Source organism: Equus quagga, chromosome 1, assembly GCF_021613505.1.
Source record: "Equus quagga isolate Etosha38 chromosome 1, UCLA_HA_Equagga_1.0, whole genome shotgun sequence".
NCBI classification, from domain to species: Eukaryota; Metazoa; Chordata; class Mammalia; order Perissodactyla; family Equidae; genus Equus; species Equus quagga.
In genome coordinates, this window is record NC_060267.1 from 105510740 (window position 1) to 105532755 (window position 22016).

The window sequence follows — 22016 nt, forward strand, 5'->3', positions numbered from 1 at the left end:
CATCCAAATTCCAAACAGTTTCACATCCAAGGGTCCATATAATCCAAACATCCACCTTCAGAGGAGGTATCATAATTCCCACTTGACAGAAGAGGAGACAGCAGCTCAGAGAGGTGAAAGGTGTGCCGCCCAGTAAGTAGGAGATTCAGTGCTGATACCTTGCAGTGTCGAGCCCAGAATCAGCACTCAAAACCACTATATTATAACGCCTTTCAGTCCCACCAGCAAAGACCCTATTGAAGAAAATACTGTTGCATTGTTTGTCCCAAATCCCCAATCTCTCCAACTTCAAAGCACCAAGGAATTCCTTCAATAACAACTATGCCCCGTGCATTATAGTTCTATTACACCTAACATGCCACTGTCCCCATTTTCCACTCAAGGAAGACCAGGCTCAGAGGGAAGTGATTTGACCTGATCACCCAGAGAATCAGCGGTGCAGCTACAGAGCCAAGCGCAGGGCCTGCCCCTTGAAGAACAGAAGACTCAGGTGCCCCGCCTCCTTTGCTGTGCTCCACCCTAACATCCGCTGATCACACCTCTCCCCTATTTCTCCATTAGAGGGCAGTAAGGAGTCTTGAAAGCTGGGGTGGGGGTGGAAGGGTGGGTTGCTGCCCAGAGGCCCAGCCCTGAGTTCTGTGAGACCCCACTCCCTTGGCCCCCCTCCAAAGCTCCTTGATGGTCAGGGTCTGTGACGCCCTCTGAGCCTCAACATCTTCCTTCAAGCAGCGACATCTCCAGCTGGGGTTCTCACCTCAGTTTCAAGAGAGGAAACGGAGGGACTGTGACCTACCCAAGGAGAGCCAGGCTCCACCCTAGCTGACTCCTTGATGCCACGAGGGGCCCAGGGCTGCCACATCCGGTGTGGCTGAGGGAGCCCTCGGCTCTGTCCAGCAGGGCAGCGTTCTCACTGTGCTTGTGGGAAGCCAGGGACCCAGAGGTTGGGAACCCTGGGGCTTGGGTCCTGGGCTCCAGCGGCAGGAGCCTGGCTGAGATCCCTCCTTGCCTGGGGCACCTACCCAACGACCCAAACTCACAGGATCCCAGGACTGTAGGGAAGGGGAAGTTAGGAGGCGCGGGTTCCATGGCTTGGAGAGGGCAGGGGGAGAGGGCTCAGCCTCTGGTAGGGGGCATCCCCTGGACTTCTCTGCCCCTGGTCCCAGCCTTGGGTCCTGAGGATGTCCTAACGACAAGGAAGCACCACTCCCCCCAAAATTAATCATCCTACGATGGACATCATAAGGCCAGTCGCACCTAGAACCGCAGAGAGGGGGGTGAAGCTGTAGCTATGAATCCTCTCTTTTATATACGGATCTCCCGGTGATCGGGAGACAAGACAGGCTAGAGCATCACATTCCAAAAGCCCCGGGTCAGGATAGCCGCGGAAACGAGAGCTCCACCCCGTGCGTCTCGCGGGTTCTGCGCGGAGAAGGGGCGGGGCCGTGGGAGGGCGTGGCGCGGCCTTCGGAAGGCCCGGAACCTGGGCGAGAGCGGCGTGCGTTGCTGCCCGGAGGCTCCTGCGCCGCGGCCCGACGGCCCGCCGGCCCGGCAACGGAAATACGCCTGTCGGAGGCGCCGGGGAAGCTGCCACGTCCGAGGCCGGGAGCCGCCGCGCAGCAGCCATGGTGAGTGTCGGGGCCGTGGTCGCAGCCCTCCGTGCTCCTCCAGGCGCCGGGGCCGTTCTGCCCCTTCCGCCGCTGCGAGGTGTGGGAGCTCTGGGCCTGCCCCCCGCGCCTTCCTGGGGCAGGGCGGCCTTGGGAGCGCCCGGAGTTCTGCGGCCGTGCCTCCTGCTCCTGCCTTTGCTTCTCGTCCCCCAGCATCGAAAACGGAACCAGGAACACCGTCGGAGCTGCCGTGTCCTGAGCCCCTAGGTCATTGCCAGCGTTGCTCGTAGGGGCACCCGGAGCTGTCGTTGTCCACACCTTACGAACAAGGGGGCTGGAGGATCACAGAGGCCAGGCCTCCTGCACAGGGGCTGAGTGGCAGAGCCGAGACTCGAAGCCCCCAGCCCTTCCCTTCTGCCGCCTCCCACCCGCCTCTCTCAGCAGAGATGTTCGTGGAGCGTTTGCCAGACGAGGGCCCCGGGGATCAGCACACAGAGGTCCGGCGGAGCGAGGACTCTGAGGGCGGGGGCTAGGCGTTCTGGATCTCGGTGGTATCCGCAGTGTCCATCACTCCGCACCTGCTCGGGGAGCGGTGACTGGCTGATGGGAACTTACGGATGAAGGTGTCTGGCCTGAGCCTGGCACAGAGTAGGGCTTCAGCTAAGCAGTGCTCTCGGCAAAGTGGGCGTGCCTGGAGTATTCAGGAAACCTAGCTGAACCCAGAAGTCAAGACACTGGGTTTAGTTCTTGCTCTGCAGAGGGCTGGGTTTTACATTATTCCTCTCCTTTAGCCTCCGATTCTTCAGCTGCTGAGTAGAGTTGGGGTCTCTTGTGCTCTGACAGTCAGCTCTTTCTAAGTGAATTTTTAGCTCCTTAAATGACGCTGAAGAGCTGAACTTTTTTGAGGGCTGCCTTCTACTACTTAACAAGGACCAGACAACTTGAAGTGCTTGGGAGAAAAGACTTTTGAAAAAAGGTTTTAAGAAAAAAAAACAGTTATTCAGAAGTGTGGTTCAGCAGTTCTGGCTGGTGGGTAAGAGTGGTTAAAAATAAGTGCTGGTTGTCTCTAAGGTCCTTTGGTGACCTGGTGTGAAACTACCAGTAAACTTTCTTCCTGACTGCTTAGCGCTCAGCCATCAATTTAGGGAGTTGGAGGTAATGACTACTTGATGTTCTGGAGAAGCGGCCTGGTGGAGTGGAAAGCTCTGTGGGCTGGGAGTTAGCAGGTGGGGCTCTTCCCAGCTCCACCTTTGACTCGTGTCTCTTCCTTGGGCGCCTTCAGTTCTTTCATCTGCCAGTCAGCTCTGATTAACCCTGCTCTTCGTCCTTCCCAGTGCATGTGTGAAAGCACTCTGTCACCTTGCGGTGACACCTCGAGCTTGGCACCCTTAAGAGACTCTTTTCTTCTTTCTTCCTTACTTGCCTTCGCACACTGGAGGGGGGCGGGGGGGGGGCCTTTTTAGGACTGTAGAATTTGACGAGAGAACCTGTGCTTACTTAATGTACGCCTCTTGAACTGCTTTGCATCCTCTTCCAGTGTCCACCTTTCTGAAAAGTCAAGTCAGACTTTATACCTGCAGGGCTTGTGCTGGAAAAAGATGAAAGGGGGGAAATGGTAAGAAATACCAAACTGAAACCTCCTTTTCAATCCCAGGAGTTTTAAAAGAATAGTGGTTGAGCAAAGTAAAACTGTCTGTTTTTGTTCATTTGCTTATTCATTCCTTCTGGTTGCAAAGCATTGCGCTGGGTGATTTGAGAGGATTCAAAACTGGCCGACACAGACCCTGGCTCCAGGGAGCTCACCTTCTAGTTGGGAGAAGAAACAGCATAAAGTGTTGTAGACATTAAGTGCTGAAGATATTCAGAGGAGTCCAGCTATTTGGGGGATCTGGGAATCTTCAAAAAGGGGGGCATAATTCGAGTTGGATCAGTAGGTGACAGTCTAGGATCTATCAAGGGGGTGGACCAGGAAGTAGCTTGAAACTCAGGAGAAACTTGAATCAGTTCTCCAGGTCTTAGATATTAACTCTGTTATGCAAAAACCTGCCTGGAACATCAGAGCCTCTGTCTGATAGAGGGAAGGGAACCAGCCATAGCTCCCTCAGGGACCCCCTTCGCCTCAAAGGTAGCCAGGACTGCTTGACATCCCTCCTCTTTGCTCATGTTATCCCCTCTGCTTGGACTGTACTTTTTTCCCTGTGCCACCTGGAAATTCCTCATCATCTAAGCCCCAGTTCATGGCCACAACCAGGGTGCTGTAGCACTTGTAAACCAGCATTAAAGTATTTATCTTGCCATGTTAAGGGTACTTATGTACAAGCTTCTCAGGGGCAAGAAATGCCTCTTATTTGTGTCTGTGGCTCCAGTCCCTTTTCAAAAAGAAGGTACTTAGAGTGAATGTTTACTAAATGAGTGAGTGAACAAATGAGATCAAGAGCTTTTGAAATGATCAGTGAATATAATGACTTGATTGCATTTGAACTGCCATCAGTTCACTTACCCATGATACTTTTGGTTCTAGGTGTCAGTAATTAACACTGTGGACACCTCCCATGAGGACATGATTGTAAGTATTCCTTTAGCCCTCCCTCATGGGCTGTGGACATGGGTATTTCTGTGGGAGGGAAACGTTACCATTGATAATGTATGAATCCAGTGTGGCTTTGCAGCCTTTGCCTGTTAGGCTGTAGCCTCGGGTGCGGTCAGCCTGCCAGCAGTGTCCTGCATGTTGGCAGGGCTGTGGCAGTCTGGTCACTCTCTGGTGGGAAGAACGTGGGACTGGTTTGTAGCTCAGGGCCCTCAGCCTTCTGGCCAACAATGTCACCTGCTCCGGGATGGAGACTAAGTGGGTATGGAGGTTTGACAGCAGTGTTCCCACCTGTCTTCCTCCTGCAGCCACTTCTTGGCCCCACTGGAAAGGGGGTTAAAAGAAGGGCGAGGAGAAGATGACTCACTACCAGGACAGAGGCCAGGCCCCAAGGCAGAGCCAGGTAGGACCACCACAGACAGCGGCCACACAAGGCTCTTTGAGCCAGAAGGCAGTCAGCGCGGGTATTTCCTGAGAGGCCAACACAGGGCTCAGTGTAAGAGGACAGGGCTGTGGAGAAGGTCCCAAGGTTGAAGTCTCCAGCAGCAACGATGCAAACTCTGCGTCATGCAAGGCCAAGCAGTCCAGGCAGCCCTACAGCATTTCGTCCCAGAGTTCCCGCCCTCACAAGCTGCCCACCACTGGTTGCTTTTGGGCTGCTGAGAGCTTGCCTTGTCTCGTAGTTGTATACGTTCCCTGGATGCAGTCGTGTGCGGTCTAGCTGTGAGGCCACACCTCCTTGGAGATAGTGTGGCACCATGGATAAGAAAATCCAATGTGAGACTCCCTAACCAATCTCTTAACTTCTGTGAGCCAGCCTTGATTTCCTTATAGCTAAAATGGGGAAAATAATGGATATGTACCTACTTGTGTGGGTTCAGTTTGAGGAAAAGATCAGGCAAAGTAGTAAGGAATAACATCTGCATGCTCACTGAGTGTCAGACCCCATGCCAAATGCTGTTCACTCAGTATCTCAGTGAACCTTCATGACAACTTTAGGCAGATGCCATCATTAGCTCCATTTAAAGATAAGAAAAGTGAGGTTCAAGGAGATTAGGTAATGTTTCAAGGTTGCACAGCAGATAAGCTAAAGAGATAGGATTTAAATCTCTTAGGTACTGTGCCCTGCTTCCTCCCGAAGCATGGGATAGCAGTCTGCAGGAGAAGTGCTTCAGAAATAGACTTGCAGAGAAGAGCTGTCTTAACACCTGCACTGCCTGCCTTCCAAGAAGCCAAGACCTGGACTAGTGGAGGGAGTTGACTTCCGAAGAAGAATTGGGCTGCTTTCCTTAGGTAGGGAGAGGAGGAGAGAATGTTGAAGCAGATGGAATGATTGCTTCCGTTGATAGAGTATCATTGCTGCTGATAATCACAAGAGTGACAGCTGATAGTTCCTAAACCCCTGGGGTAGGACAGCTGAGGAAAGTGCCATCTGTTGGAATAGGCAGGGCCAGCAAACAGGAGGGACCAACCAATATGTTCAGTGGGGTAGCAGGCATAGTGGCTCAGAGAAGCCATCGCACAGCTGGACAAAGAGCTAAGGGTGGGGGCCAACCTTAGGTCTGGATGGCCGATCAGCATCGAGGAAGTCAGTTCATCAGTGGTGGGACAGGGGACATTTAAGCCATGGGTGGAGAGTCTGGCTTACTGGGTACACTACTAGGAAGAAGGTCAAGTAGAAACCCAGGACCAGAGGTCCACAAAGGATCCAGGGCCATGCGTGGAAGAAGGAGTCCAAGTGTCTGAATGGAACCCCGTGTCCCGGCCAGATGTGCATCATGGAGGACCTGATTGGGACCTACAGACAGTCAGAGGCCACCTCCTTTGGGTCAGCATTAGCCCTGGATTCTGGGGCTGAGCTGAACCCCCGGGTATCTTCCCCAGTAGCCCATGGAGCCTCAGAACATGGTGGAGCCTGAGGAAAGAGGAAGAAGAGAGAGGCTGGACCAGCTTTTTCTCCTCTATACCCACCCTACAGGACAGGATTGGAGAGGACTTCCCCTGTGTATGTGAAGGGTCTAAAAGCAGCTGGATCTGGTTTTTCTTGTCCCTTTCAGAAAGACGTTGCCTGTCAGAGAAGTGAGAATGTTGACAGGCTAGCTTCCTGCCTAATAGTGATTATTCTTTGAGGGTAGATCCATTTCTGTAGACTCTGGTCCAAACTAGACTCTGTCCTGGTGGCTGCCCCCGCCCACCCCCGCCACCCCGCCTGCAGGCTTCCCGAGCTGTCCTTCCTTTGCAGCACGATGCACAGATGGACTACTATGGCACCCGCCTGGCCACCTGCTCGTCAGACAGGTCTGTCAAAATCTTCGACGTGCGCAACGGAGGGCAGATCCTCATCGCCGACCTCAGGGGGTAAGTGCAGGGCAAGGTCTCAGAGAATGGCTGGGCTTCTCGGATGTGGCAGGAAAGGCTGAGAGCCCACATTGGAGCAGCCCGTAGTGCAGTGAGCAGAGGTCCTGGGCTGATGATCCAGGAGAGGGTCCCAGCTCTGCTACCAAAGTACCCACTGGAAGACCTTAGGCCAGAGAGGTTACCTCTAGGAGCCTTCCCCTGCTCACCCTCAGAACAGGCTGGTGCTGCCCCCTCCCCGATAGAGCCGCTCGCAGCAAGCCTTCGGTAGCTACTGCTACTTTTAAAATTGGGAAACTGCCTCTTTTTTTTTTTTTTTTTTTTACAAGTTTAGCCAGATGATCTAAAGTGTCACTCAAGGGCGGTAGTGTAGAATGTCCTAGTTATTATATAAATCCCGTAATTCTGCCCGTTTGCCCATGGCAGGTATTCAGTGAATATTTACAAGTGTTTGACATACCTTCTCCCTCCTGAGATTCTTGAGATCCTGGCTCTCATTTTTATGGCCACATCTCTGCTGCTCTTCTTCAGTTCACTTCCTTTCAAATAGATGGGGGCTCTTGACCTTAACCTTAATCCACAGATCTGCAGGGGTTCTGTGGATAGAATTCAGGGGTTGGGGAACTGGAGCAGGGAAAAAAAGTCACATCTTTATTTTCAGTGACTCTGATATTTAGCATTTCCTTCAGTTATGGATGTAGGCCAGAAACCACAGTAGTATTCATAGTGCTTGTCACTTTTTTACCAGAAGTCAGAGATATCTTCCTATCACATTTCAGGTGTTGTAGCCATCTCACGATAGCAGGTATGCTCATCACTACTTTGAAATCAGAGTGGCTGTTAGACCTGCCACTAGAGTTTGTTACTAAATGTCTTAAAGAAGCACACATGTCACTGTATCATAAAGTGTTCTTTAGCGTTTCAGTGACTGTATTTCCATATAACTGGGTTTCCTTTATAATCCTAGTATAATCTAAGTATTTTATCTGTTATTCTGAGAAGGGACCGTAACCTTCCCCAGACTGCACAAAAGAGACTAAAGCCCCGGATGAGTAGGGGCTCAGTACACGTTTGTTAACTGAATTAAAGAAGACCTAACTAAAGTGGTAGCCGTTTGGGCAGATGGCCTAGAAGTTGCCCTCATCCTGAGTGTCAAGAATCAAGTGACTGAAGAGCCCAATGCCACCTTCCCTGTCCAGCAGCCCCTGGCTGAGCAGAGAGCTGCTAAGGTGAGGCCTGGCTGCCAGCACTGGCAGAGGCAGTCACGTCTGCTGTCACACAGTCCTTTCTGCTCTGTGTTTTTCTTACGCTCGAAGGATGTGAATTGGTGAGAGAAAAAATTCACACCCCTATTCTTTTTTGCCTCAGTTAGAACTGTGCTAGTTGTAGGACATTTGAGGCTACTGAGAGTTTCATTAGCAGCTCCTTTTGTAGGGACTGGAAATGTACTATTGTCCCAGCCAGAGGGTGAAAGAGTGAACAAGGAGCAGCAATAATACCTAAGAGGCATTGAGCGTCTTTTGTGTTGGGGTTTTTTCCTTTTCTTGTACCAAGCACTGTTCCGTGCTCTTGATATGATTTATCACAAAACATCTCCTCTCGTGGTCACCCTGTGGAAGCAGTCTTGTTTATAGCCCCATGAAGAGACCAAGCCATAGAGAGGATGTGGTCCTTGTCTAAAGTCAAGCTCTAGTGCATGGGGAGGGGTGTGAAAGAGCCTGGCCCATCACCTCTGCACCGTGCCACCTCCTGTGTGCTGGGTGCCCACCCTTCCCTGGACCAAGAAACATCTCCAGTACAGAAGCCAGCACAGGGTACGTGCTCAGACAGTACTGATAGGTGAATGCGCAAAGATCAGAAAAGAGGGAGACATGCTTGTGGAACAAAATACAAGAGTCCTGGAAAGTATCAAAATGAAACAGATACTGCCTCCTCAAAAAGCTGGCCATCTGGAAGGCAGAACAGCGATTCTCTACAGATGCTCACTGAGCTCTTGCGGGTGCAAACCCTAGACTGATCGGTGACAGTGCTGATGGCAATAGATGTAGATGGTGATGGCTGCAGTCTGGGGCAAGTGAGAGTTCTGCCGGCTCAGGACAGAGAGGCTGACTTAGAGTCCTGACTCACTTCCAGAGCCTCTGTGACCTCCCTGGGCCTCAGGGTCCTCACTGCCCAATGAAGATCCCTTTTGGCAATGGCGTTCTATGGCTCTCCCTTTTGAACTTCTTAGGCAGTTCCATCTTAAGACACTGGCTCTGCCAACCAAGAAAGCTATTCAGTTCTTTCCAGAGTAGTGGCTGGCAGAGCACAGTGAGTTCCTCTGGCCCATCTGAGCAGCCTCTCCCCTTGCAGTCATGAGGGTCCTGTGTGGCAAGTGGCCTGGGCCCACCCCATGTATGGCAACATCCTGGCATCCTGCTCCTATGACCGGAAAGTCATTATCTGGAAAGAGGAAAATGGCACCTGGGAGAAGACGCACGAGCACACGGGACACGACTCCTCAGGTACACTGAGTGGGGCAGGACAAGGTGGGGGAAACCTTTGGGGAGAAAGGTCTCTGTCTTGGCCAGCACTCTGGTTCCTTGCTCCTTGTGATGCTCCTTGTTTGTCCCTTGTGCTTTAGTTGGCTTTTCTACTAGTCTGTCCACAATGGAGGGAAGGGCCTAAGATCTAAAGCCAGTCCAAAGCAAAATGAGAAAAGCAAAAATAACACACTGAGTTTTTTTAAAGCCTTACTCATTTTAAGTACTGGCCTTTATTCTCAGTTTATTGCCCATCCTACTTTTTGTTAAGATAGATGTCAGTTTGTGAAATGATGATATTGGTAGGTGATGGGTTTTTTCGATCTCCCTAATTGACAAAATTACAATTTGCCCCTGCTGATCCCTGGAATTTTTTTCAGAAATTTAGTAAAATGGTAAATCTGGGAAATGAAAGTCTGCTCACTGTGCCTCCCTCCTTCCTGCAGTAAACTCTGTGTGCTGGGCCCCCCATGACTACGGCCTGATCCTAGCCTGTGGGAGCTCCGACGGGGCCATCTCCCTGCTGACCTACACTGGGGAGGGCCAGTGGGAAGTGAAGAAGATCAACAATGCTCACACGGTAAGTCCAGACCCTGCCTGCACGGAGAGGGTAGCTCTGCTGCCTTGCCGTGTGTCTCCTGTGGACTCCCTAGAGAGTGGCAGGATAGTGTCGCTGCTGTGCAGTGGGCCAGGGAGGGGGCAGTCAGTCAGACTTGCTTGGTGGAGTAGCTCTGAGCCTCTTTGCTCTGAAGCCAGACAGAAGCTGCATTCAGGGAGGCCAGGCTGCACCAGCCTCATTCAGGCCAGGGCAGGAGTTGGCACTGGTTCCTCATTGCAAGCTGCCATGTCAGGGAGGGCCAGGGCACTGGCAAGGTGAAGGCAGCAGTCTGCCTACCTACCACCTTTGCTGTGGACACCTCAAGTTGACATGCCTTGCAGTGGTCATTGGGACCCGCGAGAACTGAGTGGTGTTATAAAAAGCATCATAGGAATTTACTTCCCTGTACTTCTAGTCATTGGGCGTTAAGTTTGAAACAGTCAAGAAAGCACTGTGGACAGGAGGAAAAACTCACATTTCTTGAGCCCCTGCCGTGTGTTCTGTAATCCTCACAAACATTTGTGAATGAAAAAAGAAACTGACAAATGTACAGATTTGCAAGGTAAGCAGTCTTATTCCCTTTTTATGATGAGGCTCAGAAAAAGTAGTGACTTAGAGAAGGTACTGTGCTGGGGTCAGAACCCTGGAACCTGTGTGCCTTCTCTACACAGCAGTTCCAGCTTTGATGGCTCCAAATGCTTCTGCAATTTACCCAGGTGGGAATTTAAAGGCGGTACCCCCAAGCTTGACACTGTACTTTTGCAGTTCTCAAATTCAGGGGATCCACAGCCTGTCCAGCCCTCAAGGCCCCAGGAGCCTGGCTCAAGGTCTTGTTACTTGGGCCCTGTGGTCCCCATTTGCTGACTAATTTGCAAAAAGGAATAAGCTGGGAGGCTTCTGGGAAGAAGGTAGGGAGTGGCATTGTAGTTTTTCATTCTTTCCACATCTCTTCCTAAAAACCAACAGAGCAACTAGGTGGTAAAATCAAAACCTCATGAACAACATTTACAATGAAGCCATGTAACAGGGTATTTCCACAAACTCCAAAATACAAGCAGAAAGGAATGAACCAGCAACAGCCACAGGACTGCATGGCATTGGTGTCCAAGCAGAGGAAGAAGGAAGCAGTGGGTTCCTTCTCAGCCTGAGAAGAGGAGTGCCCCCAAAATGGCTGGCAAATACTCACTGGAAAGCATAGCTGGCCAGTTTGAGAATAGCTGAAACTGGGAGAAGTTTTGTGTTTTTGTTTTTAACTTTTTATAAATTAAGATACAATTCGCATATCATAAAATTCATTCTTTTTTAAAGTACATAGTTCCATAATTTTTAGTATATTCACAAAGTTCTGCAACTATCACCACTATCTAATTTCCAGAACTTTTTCATCACCCCAAAAAGAAACCCAATTAGCAGTCACTCTTCACCCTACCCTACCCCCAGCCCTAGGCAACTGCTAATCTGCCTTCTGTGTCTATGGGTTTTCCTATGTGGGACATTTCCTGTAAATGGAATCATACAATATGTGGTCTTTTGTGACTGGCTTCTTTCCGTTAGCATGTTTTCAAGATGCATCGATATCATAGCATATATCAGTGTTTCATTCCTTTTAATGGCTGAATAGTATTCCATTGTGTGAATATACACATTTTGTTTAGCCATCCTTCAGTTGATGGACATTTTCAGCTATTATAAATAATGCTGTTTACACATTCAAGTCTAAGTTTTGTGTGAACATATGTTTTCAGTTTTCTTGGGTATATACCTGGGAGTACAATTGCTGAGTCATGGAAACTTCATGTTTAACTTTTCAAGATGCTGCTAAACTGTTTTCTTTTTTTTTTTTCCATTCATTAGTTTCTTTTTTCTTTTTTTTTTGCTTTTTCTCCCTAAATCCCCCCAGTACATAGTTGTATATTTTAGTCGTGGGTCCTTCTAGTTATGGCATGTGGGGCGCCGCCTCAGCATGGCCTGATGAGCAGTGCCATGTCCGCGCACAGGATCCGAACTGGTGAAACCCCAGGCCACTGAAGCGGAGTGCATGAACTTAACCACTGAGCCACAGGGCTGGCCCCAAACTGTTTTCCAAATTAACTGCACCATGTTACAATCTTACCAGGAATGTATGAGGGTTTCAGTTTGTCCACATCCTTGCCAACACATGTTGTCATCCGTCTTTCTCATTATAGCCATCCAAGTGGGTGTGGAGTAGTATTTCATTGTGGTTTTGATTTGCATTTCTCTAATGAGTCATGAGGTTGAGCATCTTTTCACGTGCTTATTGGCCATTTGTGTGTCTTCTGTGGAGAACTGGCTGGGAGGGGTTTTGTACTGCATCAAGGAGCCCACTGTAAGGGAGACTGAAGAGGCTTGGGGAAACCTGACCTTTAGGACCCACCAGGACTTGCGTCCACAACAGGGCCTCGCGGGGGAGGAACTGCTGGGAGTGAGATCAAAACGGAGCCACACAGGGACACAGAGAGGATGGAGACCACAGTCAGGGAGGGGAACAGAGCCTGGAAAGCCCCAGAGCAAGCCGGCACGTTTGTTTACACAAAACAGAGACTTCTGAACTTAGAACGGCTTTCCTGAGCCTCACTTTATCAGAAAAACTAATCTTACATAAAAATAACAGAAAAGTGTTTGAGTGAAGCCACATACAAAGTCTTCCTTGTAAGAAAGAAAAAGATCTGCAGAATAACATCCCTATAAGCAATGAAAGAAAGACATGCCCACGAAACAGAACAACTGTCACCCACTCTTTCAAATCAAGCTCAGAGGCACTTTTAAATGATGTGAGACAACAAAAAACAGCATAAATCAAAATTAACAAACTCAGAAGTGAGGTGACAGCACTCAGGGAAGCATTAGAAATAAATTTTTTCTCAGAAATAAAGTCTGAATTAGAAGGAACACAAGAGCAAATAAACACAACAGATAATGCCTTAAGAGAAACAGAGTGTGAAAAGCAGAAAATTTTTTAAATCAAAAAAATGAAGAGAGAGGGGCTGGCTCAGTGGTGCAGCAGTTAAGTTTGCGCACTCCACTTCAGTGGCCCAGGGTGCGCCAGTTCCGATTCCAGGCACAGACCTAGCACTGCTTATCAGGCCATGCTGTGGCAGGCGTCCCACATATAAAATAGAGGAAGGTGGGCACAGATGTTAGCTCAGGGCCAATCTTCCTCGAAAAAAAAAAAAAGAGAGAGAAAGTAGAGACAGGCAAAGATCAAATGTATGAATAATAGGAATCCCTGAAGAAGAAGAAAGAACAAATACTAAAAACTAATTCAAGAAAACTATCTTAAAATTTTTTAAAAAAGATTTAAAACTACATATTGAAAGAGCATACCCTACATTTAAGGATATCAACCCAGAATTCACCAGCAAAAGGACATAATTCTAGTAGGATTACTGGCTTTTAAAGAAAAAGAAAAAAATCCTTTACGCATCTAGGAAAAAGCCATGTGACTAATAAGGAAAATAGATTATCATCAGACTTTTCAACAGCAATGATTCACGCATAAGAAAAAAGAACCCATTTACAAAACTCAAGGGTAGAACGTGTGAGCCAAGGATTTATAGCCAGCAACGCTGACTTTCAAGTTCACACAAAGTCTCATACTCAGAAGTTCATAGCAGCCCTAATAGCCCAAAACTGGAACTAATCCACATGTGCATCAGCAGGTGAATGGATCGACAAATGGTGGTATATCCACACAATAGAAATGCTACTTAGCAATAAAAAGGAACAACTACTGATACACACACAAGATGAAGAACTTTAAAATAATTATGCTGGGTGAAAAAAATCAGACAAAAAAATACATACTATGATTCCATTGATCTAAAATTCCAGAAAAAGCAAACTAATCTACAGTAACAGATCAGTGGTTGCTAAGGGGGGTGGAGATGTGGGGAGATGGATTACAAAGGGACCTGAGAAAACTGGGGAATGATGGATGTAGTCATTATCCTTTTTTTTCCCAATAAAACACTATGTTTTTATTACCTCTTTTATTTATTTTTTTTTTAAGATTGGCACCTGAGCTAACAACTGTTGTCAATCTTCTCTTTTTTTTTTCTGCTTTTTCTCCCCAAATCACCCCAGTATATAGTTGTATATTTTAGTTGTGGGTCCTTCTGATTGTGCTATGTGGGACGCCACCTCAGCGTGGCCTGACTAGCGGTGCCGTATCTGCGCCCAGGATCCGAACCGGCGAAACCCTGGGCCACCGAAGCAGAGTGCGCGAACTTAATCACTCGGCCACAGGGCCGGCCCCACCTCTTTTATTTTTTTAATGGAGGTATAATTGGCATGCAACATTATATAAGTCTCAGGTGTTCCACATAATGATTCAGTATTTGTATACATTGCAAAGTGATCACCACGATAAGTCTAGTTAACGTCTGTCACCATACATAGTTACCAAAAAAAATTTTTTTTCTTGTGATGGGGACTTTTAGGATCTACTCTCTTAGCAACTCTCAAATGTGCAATACAGTATTAACTATAGTCACCATGCTGTATATTACATCCACATGACTAATCTGTTTTATAGCTGGAAGTAGGTACCTTTTGACCCCCTTCACACATTTTGCCATCTCCCTCCTCCTGCCTCTGGCAACCACCAATCTGTTCTTTGTATCTATGCCTTTGGTGAGGGAGGCTTGTTCTTTCTTTTTTTTAGATTCCACAGAATTGAGCTCATACGGTATTTATCTTTCTGACTGACTTACTTCATTTAGCATAATGCCCTCAAGTTCCATCCACATTGTCACAAATGGCAAGATTTTATTCTTTATGGCTGAATCATATTCCATCGTAGATATATATATATATATATATATATATATATATATATACCACATCTTTAGCCATTCCTCAATCAATGGACACTTAAATTGTTTCCATATCTTGGCTTTTGTAAATAAATCTGCAGTGAACATGGGGTATATGTATATTTTCGAATTAGTGTTTTCATTTTCCTCAGATAAATACCCAGAAATGAAATTACTGGATCATATGGTAGTTCTGTTTTTAATTTTTTGAGGAACCTCCATACTGTTGTTCATAGTGGCTGCACCGATTTACATGCCCACCAACAGTGCACCAGGGCTCCCTTTTCTCCACATCCTCACCAGTGTTTGTTATCTCTCGTCTTTTGATAGTTATTCTAACGAGCATGAGGTGATATTGTGATTTTGATTGGCATTTCCCTGATGATTAGTGGTGATGAGCATATTTTCATGTGCCTGTTGACCGTCTGTGTGTCTTCTTTGGAGAAATGGATATTCAGATCCTCTGCATTTTCTAATTGGATTGTTTGGTTTCTTTTGCTATTGAGTTATATGAGTTCTTTTATATTTTAGATATTAACGCCTTATAGATATATGATTTGCAAATATTTTCTCCCATTTAGTAGGTTGCCTTTCCCTTTTGTTGATGATTTTCTTTGCTGTGCAGAAGCTTTTTAGTTGGATGTAGTCCCACTTGTTTATTTTTTATTTTGTTCCCTTCGCTTTTGGAGTCAAATCCAGAAAATTATCGCCAAGACTGATGTCAAGGCACTTACTGCCTGTGCTTTCTTCTAGGAGTTTTATGGTTTCAGGTCTTAACAGTCAAGTCTTTAATCCACTTTGAGTTAATTTTTGTGTGTGGTGTAAGATAGTGGTCCAGTTTCATTCTTTTGCACGTGGCTGTCCAGTTTCCCCAACACCATTTATTGAAGAGACTGTCATTTCCCCATTGTATATTCTTGGCTCCTTCATCATAAATTAATTGACCATATATGCATGTGTTTATTTCTGGGCTCTCTATTCTGTTCCACTGATGTAGTTGTTTGTTTGTATGCCAATACCATACTATTTTGATCACCAGAGCTTTGTGATGTAGTTTAAAATCAGGGAGCGTGATGCCTCCAGCTTTTTTGTTCTTCCTCAAGATTGATTTGGCTATTTGGGGTCTTTTATGGTTCCATACAAATTTTAGGATGGTTTGTTCTATTTCTGTGAAAAATGCCATCCCTTTTTTTCTTAGTGAGTCTAGCTAAAAATTTGTCAATTTGTTTATCCTTTTAAGGAACCAGCTCTTAGTTTCCTTGATCTTTTCTGTCGTCTTTTTAGTCTCTATTTCATTTATTTCTGCTCTGATCTTTGTTATATCCTTCCTTCTACTAACGTTGGGCTCCATTTGCTGTTCTTTTTCTAGTTTGAGCTCTAAAGTTAGGTTGTTTGAGATTTTTCTTGTTTTTAAAGTCAGCATTTATCACTATAAACTTCCCCTTAGAACTCCTTTTGCAGCATCCCATAAATTTTGGTATGTTGTATTGCCATTTTGTTTAATTGTTTTCTGACTGTTTTGTAGTTCTTCTCTGTTCCTTCTGCTCTTGCTCTCTTCCTTTGTGGTTTGATGACCTTCGTTAGTGGTGTGCTAGATTCCTTTCTCTTTATCTTTTGTGTATCTACTATAGGTTTTTGCTTTGTGGTTATGAGGCTCACCTATAACCACCTATATTCATAAGTCTATTTTAAGTTGATAACAACTTAAGTTTGGACACATTCTAAAGCTCTGTATTTTTACTTTCTCCCTACCCATGTTTTATGTTTTTGATGTCACATTGTACATCTCTTTCTTGTGTATCCTTTAATTATTGTAGTTACAGCTATTTTTACTACTTTTGTCTTTTAACCTTCATACTAGCTTTATAAGTGATTAATCCTCTACTTTTACTATATATTTACATTTACCAGTGACGTTTATACTTTCATAACTCTTCTTGTTAGCTTAACGAAGTCCCTTTAACAATTCTTGTAGGCCAGTTGAGTGGTGATGAGCTCCTTCAGCTCCTTCCAGCTCACTGTCTGGAAAACTCACTCTCTCCTTCAATTCTCAATGACAGCTTTGCCACGTAGAGTGGTCTTAGTTGGAAGTTTTTCCTTCAGCACTTTGAGATATGTTTGTTATCTGGATTGTAGTGATGGTTTTACAGGGTATACCTATGTCAAAGTTCCTCAAATTGTAGACTTTATGTGTAGTTAATCTCAATTATACCTCAAAGCTGTTTTTAAAATTTGATTTTGGAATATAAAGGACACAAACTATTATCAGTATGCAAGAAGTCAAGGCCTGTTGTTTCCATGAGCCCTTTCTGAGGTATCTATTAAAGTATAAGCTTCAAACAACAAAATAACTAGAAAGACATCCATATAAATATACAGTTAATTGTAGAGAACTAGGATGAAACGAGGGTTAAAAGGCAGCCTCTAGGAAGTAGCGGCGTGTGCTCTGCTAAGGTAGATAGAGCACAGCTGTGAAAACAGTGTGGGGCACAAGCAGCCGGAGAGCCAGATTTTTTTTTTTTTTTTTTAAAGATTTTATTTTTTCCTTTTTCTCCCCAAAGCCCCCCGGTACATAGTTGTGTATTCTTCGTTGTGGGTTCCTCTAGTTGTGGCATGTGGGACGCTGCCTCAGCGTGGTCTGATGAGCAGTGCCATGTCCGCGCCCAGGATTCGAACTGACAAAACACTGGGCCGCCTGCAGCGGAGCGCGAGAACTTAACCACTCGGCCACGGGGCCAGCCCCCAGATTTTTTAATATTGGCACCATTCATACAAACCACTCCCCTCCCCCAAAAAAAACAAAACTGGGAGAGAATGGGAGAGCATTGCAAACACTTTCTTAAATGTTTTTAGTAGTCGTATTGGCAATATTACTATTCTGACACTGTTGTGAAATGAAAGAAAATAAATAGTGCCGTGGCAGTGAGCATCCCTAGCAGTAGACGATAGTCTTGAAATACAGTTTCACTAAAAGAAACCAGAGCTCTCGAGGAAACGGCTGATCCCAGGTCGGAGGCAGGAAGGGTATAAGATGAGCCTGGAACACTGTCACCCCAGATAGAAAGGAAATAAAGACGTACTTTGACACGCTAGAGTTATGTCAAAGGGGCCAACTTGAACAAGCTCACACTGCCACAGATGGGCAGTTTGAGTGCCAAAAATGGGAATAATTGCAATGAACTGAAACCCATTAAATATGCTTAAATCCACGAGTTCATAATGATACTAAAGAGAAAGAGTCACTGACCTTTGGGAAGTGACGTGGAACCAGTTCATAATCATGCCTTTATCCTGCCTTTCCTATCTGATCTGTACCCCTGGGGAACAAAATATTAATGAGAGGAGTTGCGCCTGTCTACAGTATTCCATGTAATAAATGACAAAGAAATGAACAGAATTACAGTGTCACCATTTTGTAACTTAGGCCTAGTGAATTAAGAGGAGCCTAAATTATTGACAGGTGCAAATAATATAAAGCTAGGCAATCTGACACCATGTGCCTCCTGATGAAAGAATATACGACCACCTGTGGTCTTGGCAAAGGGACCAAACCTGGGTCTGAACCAGTCTTGGATCCAGCTGACAATTTTCAGAAATTCAGAATGTGTTGAACTGAGTATGCAAGAGCAAAAGTCAGCCTGAGAGACTACAGGTCAATTTTCTTCAACAGAAACATTGTAAGGAAAAACAGGATCAGAGGAGGAATCTATAAATTAGGAAATGTAAGAAAATCAAAAATGTTTAATTGGCAAGACTAAACTATAGTGTCTAGGGATGCACATTTGGCTGACAAAAGAGAAATGTCAGGATAATGGTTACAGGGGAAAAGGGGGGCGGTGATTCGGATAGGACATACGACAGGGCTTCTTGGGTAAATGGCAGTTTTATTCCTTGATCTGGTGGTGGTTACAAGAGTAATTCATTAAGCTATATATTTACTTTGTGTGGTTTTCTGAATCTGTGCCCTCCCTTCATATGTTTGAATGTTTGGAAAATGTTCTGTTGCTTAAATTCCTGAGAGTCCCTAATTCCTACTTTAAATGCTTATTGCTGAAGAACACATGCGCCATTAGGAATCCTTGAAGGAGAATTACGCGTGGCTAATCCTTAGTTCATCAGAACAGCTGTCCTACATAATCCAGTCCTGAGAACTGAGGGAGAATGAGCAGCAGCCTTGGGTCTGCAGAAGCAGCGCTCTGTTGCAGGGCACAGGGCCGAGTCACCACAAGTTCCCCTCCCTGCAGATTGGCTGCAATGCCGTCAGCTGGGCCCCTGCTGTTGTGCCTGGAAGCCTCATAGACCAGCCATCGGGGCAGAAGCCCAACTACATCAAGAAGTTTGCGTCGGGCGGCTGTGACAACCTCGTCAAGCTGTGGAAGTAAGTGGGGTTCAAGGGGACGCTTCTTAACCTTCTCCTCCACCTGCCATGACTCAGCCCAGCTCTCGAGAAACAGGATCACCTTTCTTTCCGTGGAATACTGTTTTCAGTCTCTCAGAGGACATCCTTTAAAAGTGAACTTGCCCTTTGCTCAAGCACTTTTACTCTTCACCTGATTCCCAACTGCTGAAGCCGACTTGTTGGCTGTGGAGGAACCAAGTATTTCCTGGAGGATTTCTTTCTTTCTTTCTTTCTTTTTTTTTTTTTAAAGATTGGCACCTGAGCTAACATCTGTTGCCAGTCCTCTTTTTCTTCTCCTCCCCAAAGCCCCCCAGCATGTAGTTGTATATTCTGGTTGTAGGTCCTTCTGGCTCTGTTATTTGGGATGCTGCCTCAGCATGGCTTGATGAGCAGTGCTAGGTCCACACCCAGGATCTGAACCAGGGAAACCCTGGGCCACCAAAGCAGTGCACATGAACTTAACCACTCACCACAGGGCTGGCCCCTTGGAGGATTGGAGCTGGTGAACTGAATAAAATTCTACAGGCTCAGTGAATGAAATCAGAAAGATGGAGTAGCTTCTTGGCCCCTGTGGAGCCTAGAGGGTGGGGGAGGAGTGGAGGTATGGGAAAGGCACCTGGCTACTACCTGCTGGATTCTCTCTTTGATCTCCTCTGTTAGGGAGGAGGAGGATGGCCAGTGGAAGGAGGAGCAGAAGCTGGAAGCACACAGTGACTGGGTTCGAGACGTGGCCTGGGCCCCCTCCATTGGCCTGCCCACCAGCACCATCGCCAGCTGCTCCCAGGTCAGCTCAGACCCATGACAGCATCCCGTGTTATTTAATCTCTGAGTGAGTCCCATCAGCCCTGCCAGTCCCCCTGGGGAAAAGTCCTTGAAAGGTAAGGGCAGGGAACAGGTGCTTTTAGACCAGTGCAGAATGGGGGGCGTGTGGGGCTGGGTCATCACACAGTGAAGTCTCCGTCAGAAACCACAAGTGGCTTGCCTCCACTAGGCCAAGACCAGGGCCACGGTCAGGACCGATTTCCCCTCCTGACCCTTGTTTGGGTAGAGAATGGAGGTGCCCAGGTGCAATTCTGAGAGTATTCACAAGCAAGGACCAGGGCAATGGGACGCTCTAAGACCTTGCACTCATCTACTATCTGCTCTTCCCAGACAGATCACAGAAGTAAGACCAAGGACAAGCCTTCAGTTATATGCTATCACCACCCTAGACAAGGGGAAGCCAGGCCTTTTACATCATTTGAGCCTGTTTTGTTTGGTCCTAAATTTGAGAGGGTTTTTTTTTTTTTTTAACTTGTCCCTTCTCATTCTCCAAGCTTCGTTTTTAGACAGCTGTACCCATTCAGCTGAGAAAGTATAGACACAGCCACAGGGAGCCAAAACAAGGAAGTGACTTAGCAGACATGAGGGAAGCGCCAGAGAAAATTTGAGAGGTAGCAATGCAGACAAAGTCCATGCCTGAAACCAATTTGAGGAAAGGAACCAAGGAGTGTGTTCCCAGGGTAAAGGGATAAAAGCAAGGGTTCTGGGCTGGAAATTGGTCGTCAGTGCTGTGGACACACAGGCTGTGCTTTGCACTGAAGCCCCACCCTGTTCCTGCAGAGGTCCAGTACGGCTCCGGATTGAGAGGCTATCACCAGTGCAGGATCCCTGCCCCCGTCTCCTGACTCGAGTCTGTCTTTTCCCAGGATGGTCGTGTGTTCATTTGGACCTGTGACGATGCCTCGGGCAATACGTGGTCCCCCAAACTGCTACACAAGTTCAACGATGTTGTGTGGCACGTGAGCTGGTCCATCACAGCCAACATCCTGGCCGTCTCGGGCGGAGACAATAAGGTACACCCCATTTCCATGACCTGGTGGACAGGGCCCTGTTTGTCTTTACCTTGCCAAGTAGCGAGTTCAGTTGAATTTCCCATCTAATGGGGGGCTTGGAAGGAACCCTAACGAGGACTGCGTTTAGAGCATGTCTCAGTTACATCATTAAATCTTACAGTTCCCTGAGAGATGCATGTCCCCCTTTTACAGATAGGAAAGAAGCACACAGAGGCGATGAGACTTGCATAGGGGTCACAAAGCTGTTAGGTGGCAGAGCCAATAATCAGGCCCAAGTTAAATCCAAAGCCGCTTAGCCCATCCCACTAGCCATTTGACGACCTCATCTTGATGACATCAATTAGCTCTGCCCAAAAAGTAAGTCAACAGGAAAACTCAAACAAAAGCAAAAAGAGGGGGGACGGGGGGGTCCAAAACACCTAAGCAGCATATTTTTAAAACTCAGTACAATTCGTGAGTACTTATTATACACCAACTGTGTACCTCTTCCTGTTATGCTATGAACGATACAAAGGAAGGAACATGGAGCCCAAGTGGCTGCTGGAAAACTTAGTAAAACAAAGACCAGCACAGGGCGATAGCAACAGAGCCAGATGTACTTGAAAACTCATCGTGACCACTGCCTTTGAAAGTTAGGGGCCCTCTGCCTTAGTGGAGTCAGCAGGGCAGATGGTGGTGGCTTGTTACTTCTTCCTTTCTGTAGGCAGCTTTGTGGGGTTTTTAACTGTGGTAAATACACCTGACATAAAATGTACCCTCATCGCCGTTTTTAAGTGCACAGTTCAGTGGCATTAAGCACGTTCACACTGTTGTGCAGCCATCCCACCATCCATCTCCAGAACTTTTTCATCTGCCCCAACTGAAACTCTCTACCCCTTAAACAACAACTGCTCGTGCCCCCTCCCCTCCCCCCTGGCAGCCACCATGCCAATTTCTGTCTCTAGGAATCTGACTACTCTAGGGAGCTCATGTATTCATACAGTATTCGTCTTTTTGTGACTGGCTTATTTCACTCAGCATAGTGTCCTCATCTGTGTTGTAGGTCATTTATGTTGTAACATGTGTCATAGTTTCCTTCCTTTTTAAGGCTGAATGATACTCCATTATACTACATTCTGCTTATCCATTCCTCCATTGATGGATACTGGGGTGCTTCCACCTTTTGGCTGTTGTGAAAAATGCTTCTATGCACATGGGTGTACAAGTAATAATCTCTTTGAGACCCTCCGCAGGCCACTTTTATCCAGCCTAGGGGCCCTTTCATGTACAGTGGTCCTAGAA

General features: G+C 46.8%; 1 protein-coding gene across 2 annotated transcripts in view; it reads left to right on the top strand.

The window, feature by feature from the left end:
• Window positions 1-1479: 1479 nt before the first annotated feature.
• The window catches only part of SEC13 (SEC13 homolog, nuclear pore and COPII coat complex component), a 28792-nt gene continuing 8255 nt past the window's right edge, over window positions 1480-22016 (top strand). Inside the window, exons 1-8 of one of the 2 annotated variants that reach the window (XM_046639666.1) lie at window positions 1480-1625; window positions 4126-4170; window positions 6434-6549; window positions 8899-9050; window positions 9515-9648; window positions 18746-18879; window positions 19561-19684; window positions 20589-20735. In XM_046639666.1, the coding sequence (XP_046495622.1) occupies window positions 1623-1625; window positions 4126-4170; window positions 6434-6549; window positions 8899-9050; window positions 9515-9648; window positions 18746-18879; window positions 19561-19684; window positions 20589-20735 (855 nt within the window). In that variant the 5' untranslated portion in view covers window positions 1480-1622. Of the gene's footprint in view, window positions 1626-1817; window positions 2102-4125; window positions 4171-6433; window positions 6550-8898; window positions 9051-9514; window positions 9649-18745; window positions 18880-19560; window positions 19685-20588; window positions 20736-22016 lie in introns of those variants that run through there. The other variant, XM_046639658.1, reaches the window with a different exon arrangement.